We start from the raw sequence: 20117 nt of genomic DNA, 5'->3' as shown, positions 1-20117 counted from the left end.
GCTGACACACTGCCGCTAATCCAAAAGATACCATCTGGAGATGCTCTTGGAGCCAGTGACTCATGCATGCAGAAATAACATTATAACTGAATTTTACTTGCACGATTAAAATTGACAAATGCATAACAGCTTACTTCATGCCGTTTACTTTAAAACCTTGATAAGGCAGCTTGAATGAACTTGAAGGGGCCTATGCGGGTGTGCTATTGCTACCACTATCACAATCCTGTTGTGAGGAATGACCTTGACTTGTGAGGGGGCACAGATAATTTCCTGCACTAGAATGAATGTTGGACACCATTTTCAGTTTCCTTTCAGATCTTAGAGTGTGTTGCTGTTCTGTGGAATCAATGGAAATCTGAAATGTCGAAAAAAGCAACACAAATTTACTAAAAGCTATTATAGAAACATAATACATTTTCTAACGGTTATAATATATATATATATATATATACACATTTAAGCTTTTAATGATATAAAAAACCAAACAAATGGTTGATTAGTAGGTAATTTACAAACATCCTAATATGATGATACAAGAAGCAAACTTAACAATATAGTCCCTGAGGAACCACAGGCTGAGAGATGATCTGGCATGAGGACTACATCAGAGGATGTACAGTGGAGCTCTGATGGTGGCAAAACCCTGAAGGCGAGGTGAAGTAGGTCTGGCTGCAGTGATGGGTTGAAGTTAATAGCGTGTATGATGGCGATGGGCCAGGTAGTTTTAATGGGAGAGGGGGCTCAGCATGGCCTTATTATGCTCTACCATTAGACAAAACAAAGGCTTTTGTTGTAGCGGACATTGCATTCCTTTAAGACGATTAAAGGTTACGGGTAAGCACACACAGTGTAGTGAAGAGACACATATCCACATCTCACAAGATATCTACGGTGGCATCAGCACAAACGCTTTTTGTGTTCAATCTAAGTGGCTTTTTGTGATGGTGTGTTATGATAAATTGCTGTTCATTCACAGCCTTCTCGTGAGAGCCCATTCCATTAAGAGTCCAATGTAAGAGCGACCCGCTGCACCCTCCGAAAACACTTAACACACACGGAAAATGGCCCAATAACGCAGACGCAGGAAAAGGACCAAAATTAAGACCACAGCGGAAAGTAAATAATATGTCCCCCCTTCTTTAGCGTCTCCCTATACATTCCCCCCTCCATTTCTTTATTCGTCCCTTGATGCACATCAATTTTATCCTCTCATGGTCCCCCTGAGCCTTGGGCTGAGTGATGCATGCTGGGATTTTGGCAAAGGCCAGGAGGCTAATGAGATATTAGTGTGCGTTTAACTCCCACTGAGTTCACTTCCCTTTCTTCACCTTTTCATTTCTCTCCTCACTGCATTCTGTTGCACTGTTGGTTATTTAACCCTTACCAACCTCTTAAGGTGGGTTCACAGAGGTCAGTATGGTCTAAATCAATCAGCAGATATTAATTTAGGGGTGTACTTCCTTCACCTGGGAGCGCACATTTGTTGCTATGGAGCTTTTCACAGTGACAGGCCATTTTTGGCCCAGTTATCCATGATAATAGTTAGAGTCTTGGCAGCCAATTGGATTAGCCCCTTGTGGATGGGTTTAATGAAGATTACATGCCCCTGTGGTTAATGGATATTAGGAAGGGAAGAGGCGTGTGGTGAAGCTTGGCACCGACACAGGGCAAAACCAGGGCAGTGCTATGTGCAATATGCCACTGATAGTACTGATTGTGTCTGCAATGCATTACATAACATAGTGCAGAAAGAAGAGGCCATTAATGGAGCCAAAGGTGTTAAGATTATATATAATTTGCGTGTCTGTCAAAGATCCAAGGATCTGCCGAACCCTGACCAGAGCCCACTTTGTGTGTGTGTGTGTGTGTGTGTGTGTTTCTGTGTTTAAAGGTATGTGCAGATTCCGGTGCTTAAACTGCTCAACTCACCAGTTGCTCTTCCATGTGTGTCGGACATGCGGGTCATGGATGTTGTGTTTGTCGGCCTGCTCATCCAAGAAGTCAAACATGTATTTGATGGCCAGCGGCAGGGCGCTCCCTCGATGGGCCGTGCTGAAGATGGTCTCAAACAGGTCATCCACAAACTTCTGTAATGTACCCTGCAAAAGATAAAGAAGAAGGGATGGAAAACTGATTATATGAAACCCTAAACCAGGTATTTTTTGGACAGACTCCAATGTGCACATTCACCCACTCACAGACTCGCTCTCGGATGCCCCTGTGACTTGTGTGACTTTGTATGGAATATGAACATGTATGTTATTATTTTAAGCCAGTATCTATATTGAATGGGTGATTGAGACTGTCACTGTCTCATACATTTAGCAACATACCAATTCCTAAAGTTGACAGATTGGTATGAACGTATATTCGTTGTGCAGTGCATGTCACTTTGTCCTCAAGCTCCGATGTTTGTGTCTGACTCCTATCTCTCAGACCTGGGCCCTAAATCTGCTCACAGGCAGATGGGGGAAATTGTTATTTCACAGCTGACTTTTAATAATATCTGGGAACAGGAGGCGCATCTCCTAAGCCTCTTTGTGCTGCCGGATTAGCTCCCACACTGCACCATTGACCCTAATTTGATTTAATGTTGGCGACTTTAAGGAGGAGGAGAAGAGAGAGGAGAGACAGAGAGTGAGAGAATCTAATCCTCTTGTAAAGTATGAGCTGATGGGATGCACGGGAAAAGGCGAGAGCGAGAGGTGGAAATGAAACGACGGCGGTTTCCCCATCAGAAAAAGAGGCCATTGAGTGTGGCAGCTGAGGTGTGTACAGGCACGGGCAAATAAAAATCCAATTTGGGTTGGAACGGGTGACGGAATCACGGAGTCAAGAGCGGCAGAAGAGAGAATCCTGTTAGTCCGACAATCACGGCTATAATTCTAATGTGGCCCACATTCCCTACAGCTTATCGTTTTCCTATGAAGATGGAATTACATATCTCTATATCAAGCCCGCGTTCCTTCCAAGTGACAGACCGCATTAGTCGGCGAGGTTGAAACCTAACGCTTTGTGTGCATGCATTAATGTGTGCGTAGCAACCGACACCTGTGTGCGTGCGCCTCGGGGACTTCGATGCATCTACACACTGTCGTCGTCGTCATCACAGGGATCTCTTGTGCCCCCACACACACACACATTATCTACCCCGTCATCAGACCACACAATGTGTCATCGGGATGTTTTGATGCCATCTGCCTCCACATTAAAATGAGAGGAAAGCTACCAATCAGAATGTTGAGGAGAGTGCTGAAACGGAAAATGAGAGATGAAGAAAAGGACAACTGGGGGAGAGACGGACACACACGGACACACACAGTCTGGAGTGTACAAGTGAGGAAAGCCATGCAATCCTTCCCAGTGCCCCTCCACACACATGAACACGCCCTGTGAACACTCAGTCAGAGTGACACTGATGGAGATAATGTGAGAGACGTCAGCGGCGTTGCCAGGGAGAGGTTTTTATTGGCAAGGTGAAAGCCAAACGCAGTCAATTACACTGCCTGTCTGCCCAATCATTTCTCACCAAGAGAGATGGCCGGCTAAGATAAACTGGTTATTCCACAAAAACAATCCATCTGGAAAGATGATGTGCTGTCTTGCAGTCCGAAAACCACCTTCCTGCATTGTCTTCTGGAAGGATGGCCGGGAAACGGAGCGGCTCACGGTGGCCGAGAGGTGACGTGCACATGTGTGTGGAGGACTTCACTATACCGTATGCTTCGTGGTGACAGCTGCCTCCTGTTCTCTAGTCTACAATTTGTTTGTTTATTTGTTTATTCCATAAGTCGCTGATCACGACCTGTTTCACAGACACTACCGGTCCCCTCTCGTCCCTGTTGTTGTCTCGGTCTCAGTCATCTGATTTAATTGATTAACTGCTTTTGCTTATCTGGCCACACATCTGTACAGTCAAAGTATAAGCACTCACATTGTCTGACAATTTAAAGATAACTTGGAGTCGTTTTGAACCTACACGACCAACGAGTTCCATGTGGTCTGCTAAGCAGGCTGCACACATTGAAGAATGGATGCTTTTATCCCCATGTTTCTTCTTCCTATGCTTGTTTACTATGCGTGTGTGTGAGTCACTCCATTTCAGACTCCTGTGAATTCATAATGCAAACACTGAACGGAGTTGATGTTCTCGTGTGAACGGCTCAACAAAGGCGGGCACAGGATAACAAACAAACTGAAATGTTCCCGATTTAAAAAACATTTTCACTTTCTTTAGCCTTTCTTTATGTTTTCCTTCTCTCTACACTTCGGTCTGTGTCTGACAGAAAGGACCTCTTGATGAAAAAAGGAGGGATAAGGTGATTTCCGAGTGGCTTGGCAATTTGCATTCAGCTGTTGGATCAAAGTCACATTTCCTTCCAAACCAAATTAGCTGCTTTTTTTCTTCTGGAGGCCATTGACGGAAGGCACATTCAGAGAGACTCATTTTATAGCTATTTCTATTGTCCTGATCATTTTTATTATTTTTTTTATTAGAGAAACTCCTTCGCGAGCTTCTTGGATCTCGTCTTCTTCACCCTCTTTTTGATATGCTGCCGCGTCAACACAAGAGCAGTGAAAAGAGAAAACAAACAGAAATATCTATTTTCTCTCCCTCACCTGAGGGGATAGATGAATACATTTGAATAATGTTACCCACTGAGATGACTCATCCTGAGTAAATATGAATATCTAAATAAGTAAGGGTTTTCTGAGTCATGGTAACACAGGGTGAAGGTTATAGTAACATTTTAGCCTTTCACCTGCTGAACTGTTTCATGAAAAATATGAATCATTCCCACACACAGTACATGCAACTGCTGGGGTGGTGAATTCTTTATGTTTTACTTTTAAATGTAACGGATCCAAATAAAGAGTGCCTGTAGCACCAGGCGTACATTACAGCATGATGAGATATTTTCTGAGGCACAACCGGCTCACCTTGGTAGCCAGAAGTCGTGTCAGGTAGATCTCAGAGACCATCTTGCTGCCGCGGTCGCCCTCCTTCTGGTCTCCGTGCTCGTGGTTCTTCACCAGGTGCCAGACCTTGACCCCGCTCTCCAAGTCGGGAGTGATCATAGGAGTGCGGGAACGCAGGCTGTCAGGGCTTCCGGTGTACTTGATCATGTTCTCTGTGAAGAGCAGCATTAGTTAATGCAGTTCTGATTCAACAGATCAGAAAACCACAATGTCCGATCAGTGGTTTTTCTTTCTATCATCTGTCAAGTTTCCATTGGTGTGTAACTTCTTACTAATATATTTACTTTGCATTTATCTTATTAGCATTCATGTCGACCAATAAAGACCTGTAGACGATATGCTGAAAATTAAAACTGGATTATCACAGTATTGTGATAATCCAGAAAATCGAAACATGTGTCACACACACGCAGGCACACACACACGGGCACACACACACACACACACACACACACACACACGGGCACACACACACACACAGGCACACACACATACACACACGGGCACAGTATAAACAACTAAAGTAAAGAAATCAGACTTATGCAGCAGAAAACTGAAAAATATAAAGCAACATAAAATCTGTCCCTTCACCAAAGAGCAGTATAGCATAACCTATGTCGGCATCAGAATACAGTTTTTCGTGGCATCCAATTTTAAGGTCTGAGAGATTGGATATGAAACTTTTAGACTGTGTGCATTGTTAATTTCTCATAGCTTCTTCTCCCAGGTATAAGACATGGCATCGACGGCTGACAGAAAATCGAAACATGTGTCAGACGAGATGAAATATGTATGGCCCACCCATTGGCCGGAGTGGCGATGACATTTCCAAACACATGGCTCAATGAATGTTTACCCAGTGTGAAAAGAATTGATCAGTGGTTGCGATGTGGAGAGAGAAACGGAAAAATGTGTTTTTCATCATGACGGAAATCAATCTGACCAGAGAGGAAAGCGGGAGGAGGACACGGGGGAGAGAGTCCAGGAAAAAAGAGACGGTTGGAGACATCAGATACAGATGGAGTGTGTGTGTGTGTGCGTGTGTGTGCGAGCAATATTTAACTCCAGCTTTGTTATAAATCCTGTGTCCGGTATCCTTTGCAGGACTCATCTTGTACTTCTATTTTTTTTCCAAGGTCACTGGTCATGTGTGACTCTAACTGTGCTATTGTTGTGGTTGTGTGGACAAACGGTGTGCTTGGTTATTATAGAAAGGTAGCGTGGTTGGTGCATTCATGTTGTGTTAATGCTTTGGAAGTTAGAAAGCTGAGGGTGATGCGAATGCTCCTCGGTTTTCTTTTTTTTTAATGGAATAATTACAACAAAGACACGGAAGTGTCTCCTTTCTCCGTCTGGCTCTGTCTGTCTTAATCTCTGCACTTTTTACACAACTTTCTCTCCTGCTTCGCTCTCCCTCCCACCTCATCAGTTGCTATATTAAATTCAGCCTTGTCTCTTTCTTCACTCTCTGTCCATTGTACTCATGCAGAGTTCAAAGTCACTCTCAAGTACCACACCAGTTGTTAAGTGGATCACACCTGCGTTTGAAGTCAATCTCTTTAAAAAAAGAAAAAGAAAAAAGAGAGATATTCCCGGCCTCCTTTCCCTTTTCTGCTGCGCTGCTCACCTCGTCCTATCTGGTCTAATTTGGTGCCGGAGAAGCGAGGTGAGACCGTATGGAGATGAGGAGATGCTAATAACGTGGCAGCACATTTGATGTGTCTGAAGTGTTTGTGGCCAGTGAGGCTGGAAGCTTTGATCAGCAACTAACTTGATGGTTTCTCAGGTTCAAGGAGACGTGGAGCAGACGGACAGGCGGAACAACACACTGGCACACGAAAGGATGCGAGGACACACTTTGGACTCTCAAGGGGCCAGAACAAGAGATGGACACTCTCATTTGGTCTCCTGTTGTGTTTGAGAAATCCTTTCAAATACTCGAAACGTGCATCTCGTCTTTCTCTGTCTGTCAGTGTTGTCATGACTGTGGCTGCTTGTCAGATGTCTACTGATAGGTGGAGGCATCCACTGCTGCAGGATCACACCGTTTTCACCTGTCTACCCCCCCCCCCCCCCCCCCCCCCATACTTTCTCTAACGATAACATTTCAGATTTATATTGGGATTTGTTTTACTTAAATTACTCCTCAAATGATTCTTTCAGAATATTTCTTTGCATATAAGGATCATACATGTATTTTCTACCATTGTCTGTTGGTAAAATGGCTCTCTGACACAGATACGACTGAAACTTGAAGAAAGAGGTTGGCTTACCATATTTACTTGCAGAAGTCCGAGACACAGTGGAATTGTTGACTGAATTGTAGGCTGTAACTTGCTTGGGAACCAAGGCCATTACTGCATTATCGGGTACCTAAAAACAGACACACATATATTATGCAAATGCTTCCTCAAAGTTGTGCAGATTTCTAACACAACCAATCAGAAAACCCATAGATCACTGTGTTGGTGTCATTTTTTACATTTCCCTCCATCTATTCTGGTTTCATGTGGATAAACAGAGAATATCATATTACCCTTATGTGCGCTATTCCGCCCACACATACATGCGATGACTGACACACACTGCTTACTCTCTCTGAGTGAGTGAGAGAGTAAGCAGTGTGTGTCTCTGTGTGTAAATTAATAAATGAGTCTATCGTGCTCCTCCTTCCCAAGTCACCCATACAGGTTTCAATTAACACAACTGGGATGTAGCCTGTCCCAGCTGTACCCTCCACACACACGCACACACACACGCACACGCACACGCACACGCACACACGCACACACACACACACGCACACACTATACCCCCCTTCTGCATAATCTGGCTCCCCATGCTGCAGGGTAAGGGGTTAATTGAAGTGATCTCTATCATCGTGTGGGTGGAAGGAACAAGGAGTAGGGGCCTTTTGTGTGTGTGTGTGTGTGTGTGTGTGTGTGTGTGTGTGTGTGTGTGTGTGTGTGTGTGTGTGTGTGTGTGTGTGTGTGTGTGTGTGTGTGTGTGTGTGTGCGCGAGCTCGGACCTTTTTAAGATTGTATCATTATATCACCCAGTCACTCAATCTGCTCCTTATGCATAATATGTTTATATTATTGTTAGCCAGAGGCCCACAGGGCAGATTTTGTTATTCCTTTGTGGGGAGCCCCCAACTCTCCATCCCCCTTAAGCATGCTCCCTAATCACTGCTGCTCTTATATGTTGAATGGATATAACATGGGCAAAGCACAATGGAACATAATGAAAAGGAGGAGTGGCATTTGGGGAAATAACATTTGGAGGAGAGGATAAAGACAGAAAGCGGAACAGAGTTTCCCGAAATAGAGGAGGAGGAGAGAAATGTCCCTCATAATGTGAACAGAACGATCAGATATGGCATATGCCAAATGTTTGGTTGTAGCTACAGTGTGATACTTTCCTTAACAAGAAATCAAAGTTGTGTGACGCAAACGGCCACATTGTGACTGAGTGAGTGGGTGAGTAATGCTCGGAGCAGATCAGTTTAGGGGAAGATGATTCTATTGAGTGTGTCTGGTTGGTCATATTAGCTTCTATAAAGACAAAGTATATGTATATAACATGTCTGGAGGGCATCCCGAGACCAAATCAAAAAACATCCGGGTTGTGGCAGAAGTGGCATCATTCAAGAGAGTGCATTAATGGATTTGATTATATTATTATATGTAATCAATAAATTGATTTATAGATGACATATTGCAATGAAATAAAGTTAAAACAAGAGCAGAAATGCGATGAATGAAAGATACCGTTGACTGAAGTCTGAATTTGTTGGCCTCCCCTCCCTCCCATGGTCTTGGTGTAGCCTCCTGACAATATTTAAGATAGAAGTGTTTCCTTTTTTTTGGGGGGGGGGGGGGGGGGGGGGGTCTGTCAAGGATAAGGCGCCCTTATTCCTTGGCCTGAAAAAATGAATTAACTTCAGTCTTCATTATCTTATCTCGGATTCAAATCAGCTCCCTAATCCATTCCACCCACGCCTCAGACTCCAAGCCTGTTGACACTTGCTGATGCTGACATTTAATTTAGGCACCGCGCAAACTGCACTGGGAGGGGACAGTGGCTGCTTAGCATCTCCAATTATTAACACCATGTTGACAAAGCCAGACGTTTTTTTCCATCCAGTCTCCTTCTGGTTGGCTGGGCGGACAGTTGCTACTCATGAGGCACACAGCACCTGCAGAGACGTGTGGCACGTCTTCATGTTACTGCCTGTTAGTGTGTGTGTGTGTGTGTGTGTGTGTGTGTGTGTGTGCGTCCCTTCCCTTTGCTATTACTGTGCATTTGTGTGTATCTAGTAGCTTGTGCGTTTCTGTGACGACTGATGTGTCTATTCTGTACGTGAAAGCTACGCCAACACTAATCCGTTTCAGAAGGAAGACGACTCTTGGTTGGCATCAGATTTTATGCTCAAGACCTCTCCACACACACACACAAGGGATTACTTCCAAGTGCCACTGTTGTTGGTCACTTCCCTACCTGGCACTGCCTTATTCCCCTCCACCTGACAGATAGGGTGTGTGTGTGTGTGTGTGTGTGTGTGTGTGTGTGTGAGAGAGAGGGGTGTCCCTGTCAGCTGAGGACTCGCAGAACTAAATGGCTGGAAAGATTCTTTGACTGAATTGTCCATTAGATAGTTTTGGAGCTTAGTGCAGATCATCAGCTCACACAGCTATAGAGGAAAAGGTGGAGGGGGGTTGAGGGGGCATCAGAGACAGCAATAAATACTATAGATGGAGGGATGATGGGTGGTAAGAAAGAAACTGTCAAATAAATAGCGGGCTTTCAGGTTCTAATATCAAGCATTTGAGAGCCTGGTTTCTTTTTTTTAATGTCAGAAATATTGTGTTTGTGTATGTTGGCTGTGAAAATGGGATGAAAACAACTCTACCTTTTTTTTTTTTTTTTAAAGAGAAGATGTGAATGCCTTCAAATTAAAGATGGAATCTGTCCAGCATAAGCTTCAGAGGATGTTCAATCTCTGCAGATAACAATCCTTTTTTTTTATTATTCCCTTTTCTGTGAGATCTAAAACTTTACAAACCCTTTGTATTTCTAAAACTTCAACGATTTAGAAATTTCACAAAAATATGTAAGCTTAATATATGTGTCAACAGTAATAATTGATAAAATGTCTATGGGTGTCCCACACTATAGACAAACATGGGCCCAAACATAATTTCCTTAAGAGTTGAACTATTCAGGTATACTTTTAATGTTATAGTTTAATGCAGGTTACAGGTTTCACACGTTAGAATATCCAGTCCCAAGCATACCTGGTAATGGCACAGCAGGTTCAGTCTCTTCCAGTCCCCTTCGATCTTAGTAGTGACGTCTTCATCCTGCAGGATCATGCGTTGTCCTCGACCCTGACGCCATTCTGCAATTGCAAGGGAAAAAGAAGATCAGAATATGTCCCGGCTTTATTCACACAACACTACTGCTTTGGAAATATTTACTTTTGACTCTTACTTGTTTCGCAAAGATACGATATCGCAAAAAAAGCTGTTTTTTTTCCTGCCGATATGCCTTTTCAAGGCATTTTTCTGCTTTTGGTGACAGTTGTGTTTTTAACCACAACAACAATTGCAAAAGATAAACAGTTGGTTCTAAATCCTAAGGGTATGTTCGCAGGGACAATCAATGCATTACATTGAAAAACAAATGATATTGCGTAATTGGGAGTAAGAACAGGTTGAAAGGTTCTGATGGCATTAATCTTAACTGCATTGCATGCATCTTTATCTCGTGCCTAATTTGATCTATTGACATCATGAATCCTGGCTGTATGTGGAGAAATCTAATTCTCCTTAGGGCTAAACAATTCTAACCTCAGTTTGTAAATGTAGGTGAAAACCTAAGACAACATCAACAACCGAAAAAGCACGAGCAAAAGAGAAGTGACCATCACTCTTTTCTAATCAGTCTGTCAGAAAACTAGTTGTCCCCGTCTCCATCTTCGCCTTCCGAGGCTTTTCTTCTCTAGCTCACATTGTCATGAAAACCCTGAATAGCATCAAGAAGAACTCAAAAACATGAGATCTAAAGAGCAGGAGGAGAAGAGAACGGCAAAGCGACGTATAGGATTAAAAGAGAAATGGCACACATGAAAGACAGACGGTAACAAGAGGCGAGTTCAATTGATCACCCACTCTACTCTTTTTAAAATCAAGCGCTCCCCTTCCAACTGCTTTCCATCTCTTATGCCGGTGCAATCGATGCGTGTGATCTGTTGCTCTCTGAAGGCACGATGGCTCCCTGCTTTCCCTTCCTCAAACCCACATCCACAGATCTGAGCCCCCTGCCTAGCTGCTTTTATTGTTATTGCTGGGAGCTTTGGTAGCAGCCCACCAGGCTCATATCCACGGCAACAATATAAGGACAACTGGGAAGCTGCAAACATAAAGCAGGCAGACTGCAGATTACACTCACTTTTCAACGCGCAACTTTCAGTACAAATGATCATTTGAAAAAAAAAAAAGAAGCAGGATGACACGTACATGATATTACAACCGAGTAACATCTAAATAACATTGACACTTCCACCACATCTATGCAGCCTCAGCACTAAACAAAAGCTTTGAAAGAAACGGTACCCCGGCAACATTATCATAAGTGAAAAAGGAAAGCCATCTCAAAAACAAACAAGCAGATGATTCCTCTATGTATTTATTTCTGCAGACATCAGGGGCTTTCTGAATCCGCTATTGTGTCCTCGCTCTGCTTCCCACTAGTGTCGACCGCTGTCATCTGCTATTCTGATCACAAACGGCAAAACAAAGCGGCAATCACTGCGGTGCATGATGAGGCCCGTCTTTGGAGGATTGACCAGAATTGTCTTGGCGTTTGAAAAAGGATCTGCAGGAAATAAAGATTCTCCTGTTGTTTTGGTCTATACAGTACATCTTCCCATAAAGATGCAAATGAGCGCCTGTCTCCAGTCGAGGCTCAGTAAACACATGAAGAAATGAGGAAAAAAGAATAAACTTGGTATGAAACCAGAGCAAACTGTGATCACTCTGATTCCCAAATCCAGTGTGTGTGTGTGTGTGTGTGTGTGTGTGTAATTTCAGACTCACACACAGCCAAAGAGATAAGGGCGTTGGGGAGTGTGTGGAAGCTGTGGTTAAGAGAAAGGCTGAAGGTGACTGTTGTACTCCACAGAGATGTATGACACACATTTGCTACTGGTAACAAAGGACACAAAGACACACACACACACACGCGCGCACACACAGGTCTAGCTTCTTTTCTCTCAGGCCACATCTTCTCTGAAGGATTGCAGCAGAGGGGAATCAAAAACAATATCTGGGATAACAACACTCCTGGCCAATCTGTCCCCGGACAGGCCTGCAACAATATCATTATTCTTATCAGCCATTGCTGTGTGTGTGTGTGTGTGTGAGACTGAGAGAGCCACTGATATTATTACCTGCATACGTATAGTAGAGCGCCTCTCTTAAAGTGAACAAGTGTGTCAACATAACAAATGAATCAAAGGGAAGACCTGACCACTGAAGCATTATCATCAACACAAATAGCACAAGACCAATAAATGCTAATTAGAACAGCGTGACATGCAAATTAAAAAGAGACCTACAGGCGTGAAAAGACCGGTCAATCACGTTCATGTCTGTTTATGGACTCGTGATTAGGAGAGAACTTTCTTCTAATCTGTGCAGCACGTCAGATACATCCTGGATACACATGTTCGCTTGTGAGCGTGCGTTTACTCATCCTCTCGCTCTTACTCACACACATACAGAGCATATGGCCAGCTAACTCAGACACCTGCTAATTCCCTTTTGTAGTAAAACAATATAGAACAACACATCCTGCCAAAAGGGGGCCATGAAACATTTTTATCCAGGAGTGCGTCAAAAGGCTCCACCAATTCTCTTCACTTAGCTATCACACAGGCAGATTCCCTACGGTATGCGCTCGGGCCGCCTTAAATCCGGGGTCGGTTATAAATATGATATTACGAACACACAACAGGGGCCCGGAAAATGCACCCTTTCCCGAGGAAGGCCTCTTAAAGCAATTTGCAAACATTAGACCCCAGTTAGAGATACTCAAGAAATACAATTACACAACTCAGGGAAAATAACTTCATATCGTAGCTGCCCATAGGGGTCACAACTGGCAACAAAGGCATGTATTCATATAATCAAGTGCTTCCTATTCTATTCTAGAAAGAAAGGAAGAAAGAGGACACTAGAAAAATTATTGTGTAGGGAAGGAATCATAGCGTCTCAATTGATTAGCTGATCAATCATCTGACTCAGACGCTAGTCGGCATGAGAGTCGATCGATGGGAAGTTTGGGGAGGCGAGAGACCAATCTCAGACATCTGAGCCAGGATGTCAAGCCTCCCGAGGTTGAAAAGAAAGCTACTTCTTTATATCTGGGAAGACTTGTACTTTTGAAGAGGAGCTGGGAGATGGAGGGGGGAGCCTTTGTAAAAATCAATGGGTATCTAAGTTCAGCCTGCTTTTCTCTAGGCACATACGGAAACACTGCATGGTTAGACATGTTTTGACAAGCTGTATGGAAACTACTGGGATGCGCTGGAGCAAGAGTACAAACAGGAAAGCTAGAATCATAAATATCCCAAAGACTGTCACGGTAACTTCTGTCATTAGACCTATCCAACACGGTAATCAAAACTGTATGTCAGCTTTCTTCACATTATTTATATATGACAAGATAAAAAATGTGTACCCAGGTCCATATCGGAGGCTTTTAGGCGGTGGGAATGTGGGACGTTCTTGTAGATGGCATCTAGGATCTTCTCCTTCACCTGGCTGATGGTATCACAGTTCAGCACCTTCACCTGGATCTCTGGGCTTTTCTCATTCTCCGGATGGATGCAGTTCACCACCTGAAGCACAAACACACAGACATAGGGACTGGGTATCTATAGGTACGGATTATTGCAATATCTGTAACTGCAGTAACCTGGGAAGATACGCTTTCCAAGTTTCATGCAAATGTAATCTTTTGTAGACAAGAGGTGTGTGTGTGTTTTGTTAATAATGCTGATTGCACAGTGAAGTGGTACTCAATAGAACTGGAATAATTGTGTGCTTGCCAAAAGGGGTTTTGAGAGAATTGCAGGACAAGAAAAGATCATTCACCAGGGAAACACATTTTCCCTCCGAGCTTGAAGAGAGACAGCAATGTGCTACCTCAATAACTGAGCAGTAAAACAGCTAATTATAATATTCTTAGCATATTCATTAGTGCCGTCTCCAGGTGTTGGTGGAATCACAAGATGAGCACAAATACACATAAATGAGAGGGTCAATGTGGTTTCTTCTATTTTAAAATAAATTGTGGGGAAAACGGGTTGTTACCGGGGTATTGGTGATTCTTTTTGTTTTGTCCCCATCACAGTCATCATGGATATTGATAGAATATGCACATATGTACAAAGAGATGCGACAACTGAAAAGAAAGACTCAAGAGTGTCTGAGTTCTGCTCAAATAAACACGTCAGAGTGGAGAGAGGACAAGACAGACTCGGAATAAGTGAGAGGGCCCAGAAGGTCAGAGCTTCTCAGCGTGTGCAGACACATGGATATTCTCTTTCGTTCCTCCTCGTCCCGGAGCCCAGCTCTTTTCATTGACAGCCACAGTCTCAACAGAAAGTGAGGTCGCCGCTCCTGTGCCCCCCTGCATGTCAAGCGTGACGACAACTTTATGTCCTGTTGCTCATCTCATGACCGGCAACCCATAACCACCTTTTTTCTTCTTCTCTCCTCTCGACCCTGAAAGCATATCAAGCGTCCCCTCTTAGCCCCCGGGCCGGTGAACCCCTTACCAGCGTCTTGTAGTCAATCTGTTGTCTGATGAGCTTGTCCTCGCTGAGCGAGTAGCGGGCCTCTCCTGTGATGGAGTCAATGGGGCCTTTCTCCATCTGCTGCTTGATGGCGCAGAAGAGGGAGAAGAGAGGTTCGCCGGCACACTCCTAAGAAAAGATTTGGAGAGAGAAGAACAGAAAAAGTTCAAAACTTTGAAGCCATTCTAGACTCACCTTACTGACAGTTGAATTATGTCTGAGAAAAATGTCGATCTAAAAATTTAGTAACTGCTTTTTTACAGACCTGCCTTGCATCCAGAGTTGCAAGCATTATGTCCCAAACTATCGTTCCCAAAAATGAAAGAAGATTGTACCACCTACCAATATATAAAGTTTGCTGAAATGAAAAGCCAGAGTTTGGCGAAGATTTAATGGCTTAATAGAAAGAAATGGCATAAAAGACACTTTTGAAGCTACCCCCATCTTCCCTCCTGAAAACAGTTGTTTATCAAAGAGAATCGATTGGCCATTTATCATAGTTTTCTCCTCCAAGCTGCAGCTAGAGGATGAGTTCAGAGATAAAAGGAGAAAAACAGGATTATGGAAACATTATTCTTCAGTGTGGGAGGAGTTGTGAATTTAGTGTTTTTGTGAATACTGGTGCCCTATGAGTACAAAATACAGGTCTGCTTCAATTCAAAGTTTACGATGCTGCCATGAGGTGGTAAACTTCTTTGTCTATTTATGGAGAACTAACGGGTGTCTATCACTTGCTATCATAATTCACACATTTCAGAGGAAAGAAATACAGACACCTATCGGTGAAGATATTATTGAACCAGCAGTGATTTATTAACTTGGTTAGGGCTACAAACAACTAGTAGTGGAGCTTAAAATGTTCAGTAAAGACAAAACTAATACCTTCAGAAACTTGTAGAGGAGGAACGTAAACCAGTTGGTCAGCATTTTCTCTGCAACAGACTCAGTCCTGCAAACAGATCGACACAAAGCACATAGTGAACATATGGTCCCTCTTCTTACCGTCGTAAACATTTAACACAGTCATCCAATATTCTGCTCAAAATGATGATGACTGCTAATTAATAGGCTTGTTGCACAACTGCAATTGCAAAGACAAGAATTGAGAGAGCCTTTGCTAATATGATGGCCTTTCAGAAAATCTTTCGGCTGGCTTTTATGCTCAGGCATGCCAAGGGCAGCTCGTCGACGGCGGCGGGGATTTTAATATTAGGCAAAGCAATTAAAAGCCTTTATTTGATCCCGGTGGATTGATGTCGTTAGGGGCTGGATCGGCTCTGTAATAACACTGGCCTCATTATCAAGCGCTCCCTTGCCTATTCACTGGACTAACACTCGATCCGGGCACAATAGAAAGTGAATGAATACATCTCCCTCTCTTTCTCCGCCTGGCATCCACGCTCCACTGGTGTGGCAAAATGGTGCGTGTCTGCGTTTGTGTGTGTGTGTGTGTGCGTCTGTGCGTATGTGTTGACCCGGGCCAACAGTGTGATTGATCCCGTGTGAATGACTAATCTGCATACATAATAACAACAGCGGTGGTGGCGCGGGGAGAAAGAGGAGAGGCGAGGATCGGATATCCTTTGACAACAACCTTCTTGACCAGCAGCAGGGGTGTGTGGGTAATCTGTCAGAACACCTCAAACTCTCTCACACACACACACACACACACACACACAACCCGCCTTCTCCTTTCAATGAGCAACTACCATGGGCATCAATATTTCAGGATTAGTGTCCATTGTGTCCGTGTGTGTGTGTGTGTGTGTGTGTGTGTGTGTGTGTGTGTGTGTGTCGGTTTTGTCCTGTGTTTCAGCTGCCACCTGCAGCCCTCCCACCTTTCACCATTCAGACGGCCTCTTTAAGGGGCTCCACACTGAGGCATGAGGGGGGATATAGTGTCTGCTGTGCCAGTGGGCTGGCCTGGCACCCCCCGCCAACATTGGCACAACACCTGGGGGGGATTAACTTCCTGCCTCTCACTGTGCCCACACTTTTATATTGCCGGCCCGCCCACCCTCCCTCCGTCCAAAGATCCGAGGGTCAACAAGGTCACTTTTGATCTTTTCTTTCATGTGTCCTTGCTGTCTTCGTCCCTCCCTCTAGCTTCCCCACTCTGGATCCTGTAATCATACACACTTCCAAATCCTCCCCATTTCCACAAATGTAGCCCATCTATCAAAGGGATGAAAGGAGCACGGAGAAAGGAGGATGTGCACAGGGAAGGAAGGAGGGGAGCGAGCGGTGGAAAAGGAAAATAAAGAAATTAAAGAGAATACATGGCTTGGCTGAGTCAAGCCTTCCCTTTTATTCTCTTTAAACTTCCTTTTCCTTCCTCACTTCCAATAGACTGCGTTTGTATTCAGAAATTACCATGTGTGCTGACTAGTGTTTAGTGTGTGTGTGTGTGTGTGTGAGAGAGAGAGAGCATGCTTCTGGCAGCGGGTGCCGGCCGTGCTGTAATAAGAAGTCTTGGCACGGCCCCACCAGTTTGCCTTTGCTCATAGCAGTGTTTGGGGAACGAGGATGAAAACGGCACTGTGACGGAGCCGCTTTAAGATCTGACCTAAGCATTTGGTATTACAAGTTTCAAACACCCTTTTCCTAACACAGTGCAACCCATCCTTTATTGCAATGTTGGCACGGCCAGACTCGCCGACTTGGCAGCCGGTCAGAGGGGCAGCGGGCATTGAGAATGATCTAGAGCAGAGGGGACCTGGCAGTGCTTAGTTCCCCCTGATTACTGATGGAGGAGTGATGGGAGTCCGTGCAGCATCACACGTTTAACATTTTGGTTGGCCATTTCTGTCAGTAGCATGTATTTGTGTCAAAGTGTGAAAAGGTTACTTTCGAGAAAACTGAGAATATAATAAGTGAATATGTGAGCAGAAAATACAACCAACAAAGCCATAACAACATTCAAAGCAATCTTATTGGCATCTATCCGTTACTAATTCTTTTTCAGTTTACACTGTAGAATGATTGCTCTCTGCAGTGCGATTACATGCAGGCATTTGAGGATTAATGTTAAATGTTGTTTTTTTCTTCCAGTGCTTATTTTTTCTGACCAACAATTTCTCACATTTAAGAAAATGGAACCAGTGTGTGTGCTACGTTGTGTTCACACACACACACACACACGCATTAAACAATTCATTTGAAAGGAAAAGGTCAATCGCAAGAAAAGGGAGCGATGGCAGCCGTGTTAACTGAACATGTAACTGCATCCGAGAGTGTTGCCTGGTTCCTGTCACATGTTTAAAGAGCACAGCTTGAGATCCGAAATCATTTCCATTTTCCACTCTACCTCCCAGTGAGGAAGATTGGTCATCATGTGTGTCAAACAGGCTCCCAGTGACGGCGAGCTGGCGGACAGCGTTTTTGTTGATATGCCTATATGCATTTATTCTGTCTATCACTCAGAACATAAACAAACGACACAGAAATATTCTTATAGATAAACAAGGGCCTCCTTGTGTGTTTCGGTTGGAGCTCAAGAGGGTTCGTAATCAACGCAAAAACATATTGGGCTTTCATATTTTGACCGATATCAAAACTGCTATTTTGACACATCAACTGCAGCCAAACTAAACTTAAGGCTACGGGAACACTGTTTAACTCTGCATGACGGACAGAAGGATGGCGGTGGGGGGAAGGCGAGTGAGAGGCAGAGGAACGAAGGGAAGAGAGGAGTCACAGGAGGAGAACGCAGCGAGGAATGCGACAGATGGTTGCGGAAGGCTCTCGTTAGTTAGCTCGCCTGGTGCTTGTACTTCAGCACAGGTTGAGATGGGACAGATGGAAGGATGTGTGTTTGTGTGTGGAGGGGAGAGGGAAAAGACACACGCACACACACACACACTTCTTGGAAGAGGAGGCAGTGGGTAGCCATGCTCAGAAGCTGTGCCAGAGACACACTGCTCACGCACTTTAAGCATTGATTTAGCAATCAAGAAAACAGGGGAGGGGTAAGAGGAGGGGAGCAAGAGCCGGGAATATAGATTGAGAGAGCGAGTACAAGTGAAGACGAGATAAAGATAGCGACGGCGTGACTCAAGCGGCACAAGCTTTAGAACTGAAGGCAAATAGAGGAGCGAGCAGTGGAGAGCGAGGGAGAATAACACTCCAAATGAGCTAACATGGTGAAAGAAAGAAAGAAAGAAAGAGAGGGGAGAAAGAACAAATTAAAGGGAGGGAAGAAGAGAGGTATGGGTTCTATCTTTCCAGACATGATTATGCTCCATCTTCACAGCGCTTTGCCTGTGTATCCGGGCTATTTTCAGCCGCTATTCAAGGACACGCCAATCAGACCACACTATAGGGTGGCGTCGCTTGCCTCATCACGTCTGGAATGTATGCTGGGTTGTCGAAGGACTAACAAGCACACCCAGAGGAGGGATGATGAGATGAAGACAGTCTGATCAGTGATCATCAGAATTGTGTATCTAACAAATGGGCAGTCAAACTGAGCGTTTTATTTGTTGTGAACATGTGCTCCCCCCTCCAGTGCCGGCTGAATGCGATCCAGGTTGTCCTTCTCCCTTTGCCTTGAAGACAAGGGAGGAGAGTCGGGTGGGGTGTGAAGAGAAAAGGCGATCCAAGACAGTGTGTCGTATTTGGCTTGTGTTTGAAGAACAGTTGTTGGTTGGTCTTTGCAGCTATTCAAGCTACCATTTTTGAGAACATAAATCAATGATTTGTGGCTATAGCACATACGAGACGCTGCTGGCATGTTGTATACTAAGTATCACACCACCAGCCTTCATGCCCCGGTAGCTTTCCTTACTTGGTGACACGGCTTTAAGTGTCTCTATTGTCCTTGACTACCTTCTGCCTGTCGCTGCTGTCCACGCCATCTCTTGTGTTGTATCTACTGCCAGGATCAGCAGTTACTCCATTGTGTAGTGGCTTCACCATGCTCACTCGGCCGCAATTAATCATGCCTGCTGCGTCACAGAGTAGCGTCTAAACAGGCTGTCATTGGATGAATAAACCCACTGTCTCGTGGACGATAGGAGGACGGCATACATTTCAGTCCTCTTCGACACAAGATATGCCCGTCGTATATGCGCGGGTATTTACTGGCAGAGATGTTTTTTTTTTAACCAGAGGGAAAAATTTAAATTTAAATTTAAACGAGAGAAGGACAAATTCATTTGTGACTTGCCTGTCAAATCCTCTGGGGGTGTCAAGAGTTGCTCGACGACTCCAGAGCAAAACATTTCGCACAACACTATGTATAAACACGCGTGCACACATCACACACATA

General features: G+C 44.2%; 1 protein-coding gene across 1 annotated transcript in view; it reads right to left on the bottom strand.

Annotated features, from left to right (window-relative positions):
* plxna4 (plexin A4) overlaps window positions 1-20117 on the bottom strand; it is a 181525-nt gene that overhangs the window by 7653 nt on the left and 153755 nt on the right. Inside the window, exons 22-28 of the mRNA XM_034526697.1 lie at window positions 15731-15797; window positions 14831-14977; window positions 13729-13888; window positions 10281-10384; window positions 7257-7356; window positions 4945-5135; window positions 1933-2102 (exon numbers count right to left, since the gene is read on the bottom strand). Coding sequence (XP_034382588.1) covers window positions 1933-2102; window positions 4945-5135; window positions 7257-7356; window positions 10281-10384; window positions 13729-13888; window positions 14831-14977; window positions 15731-15797 — 939 coding nt within the window. The remainder of the gene's footprint in view (window positions 1-1932; window positions 2103-4944; window positions 5136-7256; window positions 7357-10280; window positions 10385-13728; window positions 13889-14830; window positions 14978-15730; window positions 15798-20117) is intronic.

Source organism: Cyclopterus lumpus, chromosome 23 (assembly GCF_009769545.1).
Source record: "Cyclopterus lumpus isolate fCycLum1 chromosome 23, fCycLum1.pri, whole genome shotgun sequence".
NCBI classification, from domain to species: domain Eukaryota; kingdom Metazoa; phylum Chordata; class Actinopteri; order Perciformes; family Cyclopteridae; genus Cyclopterus; species Cyclopterus lumpus.
This window is presented reverse-complemented; position numbering and strand designations above follow the sequence as displayed.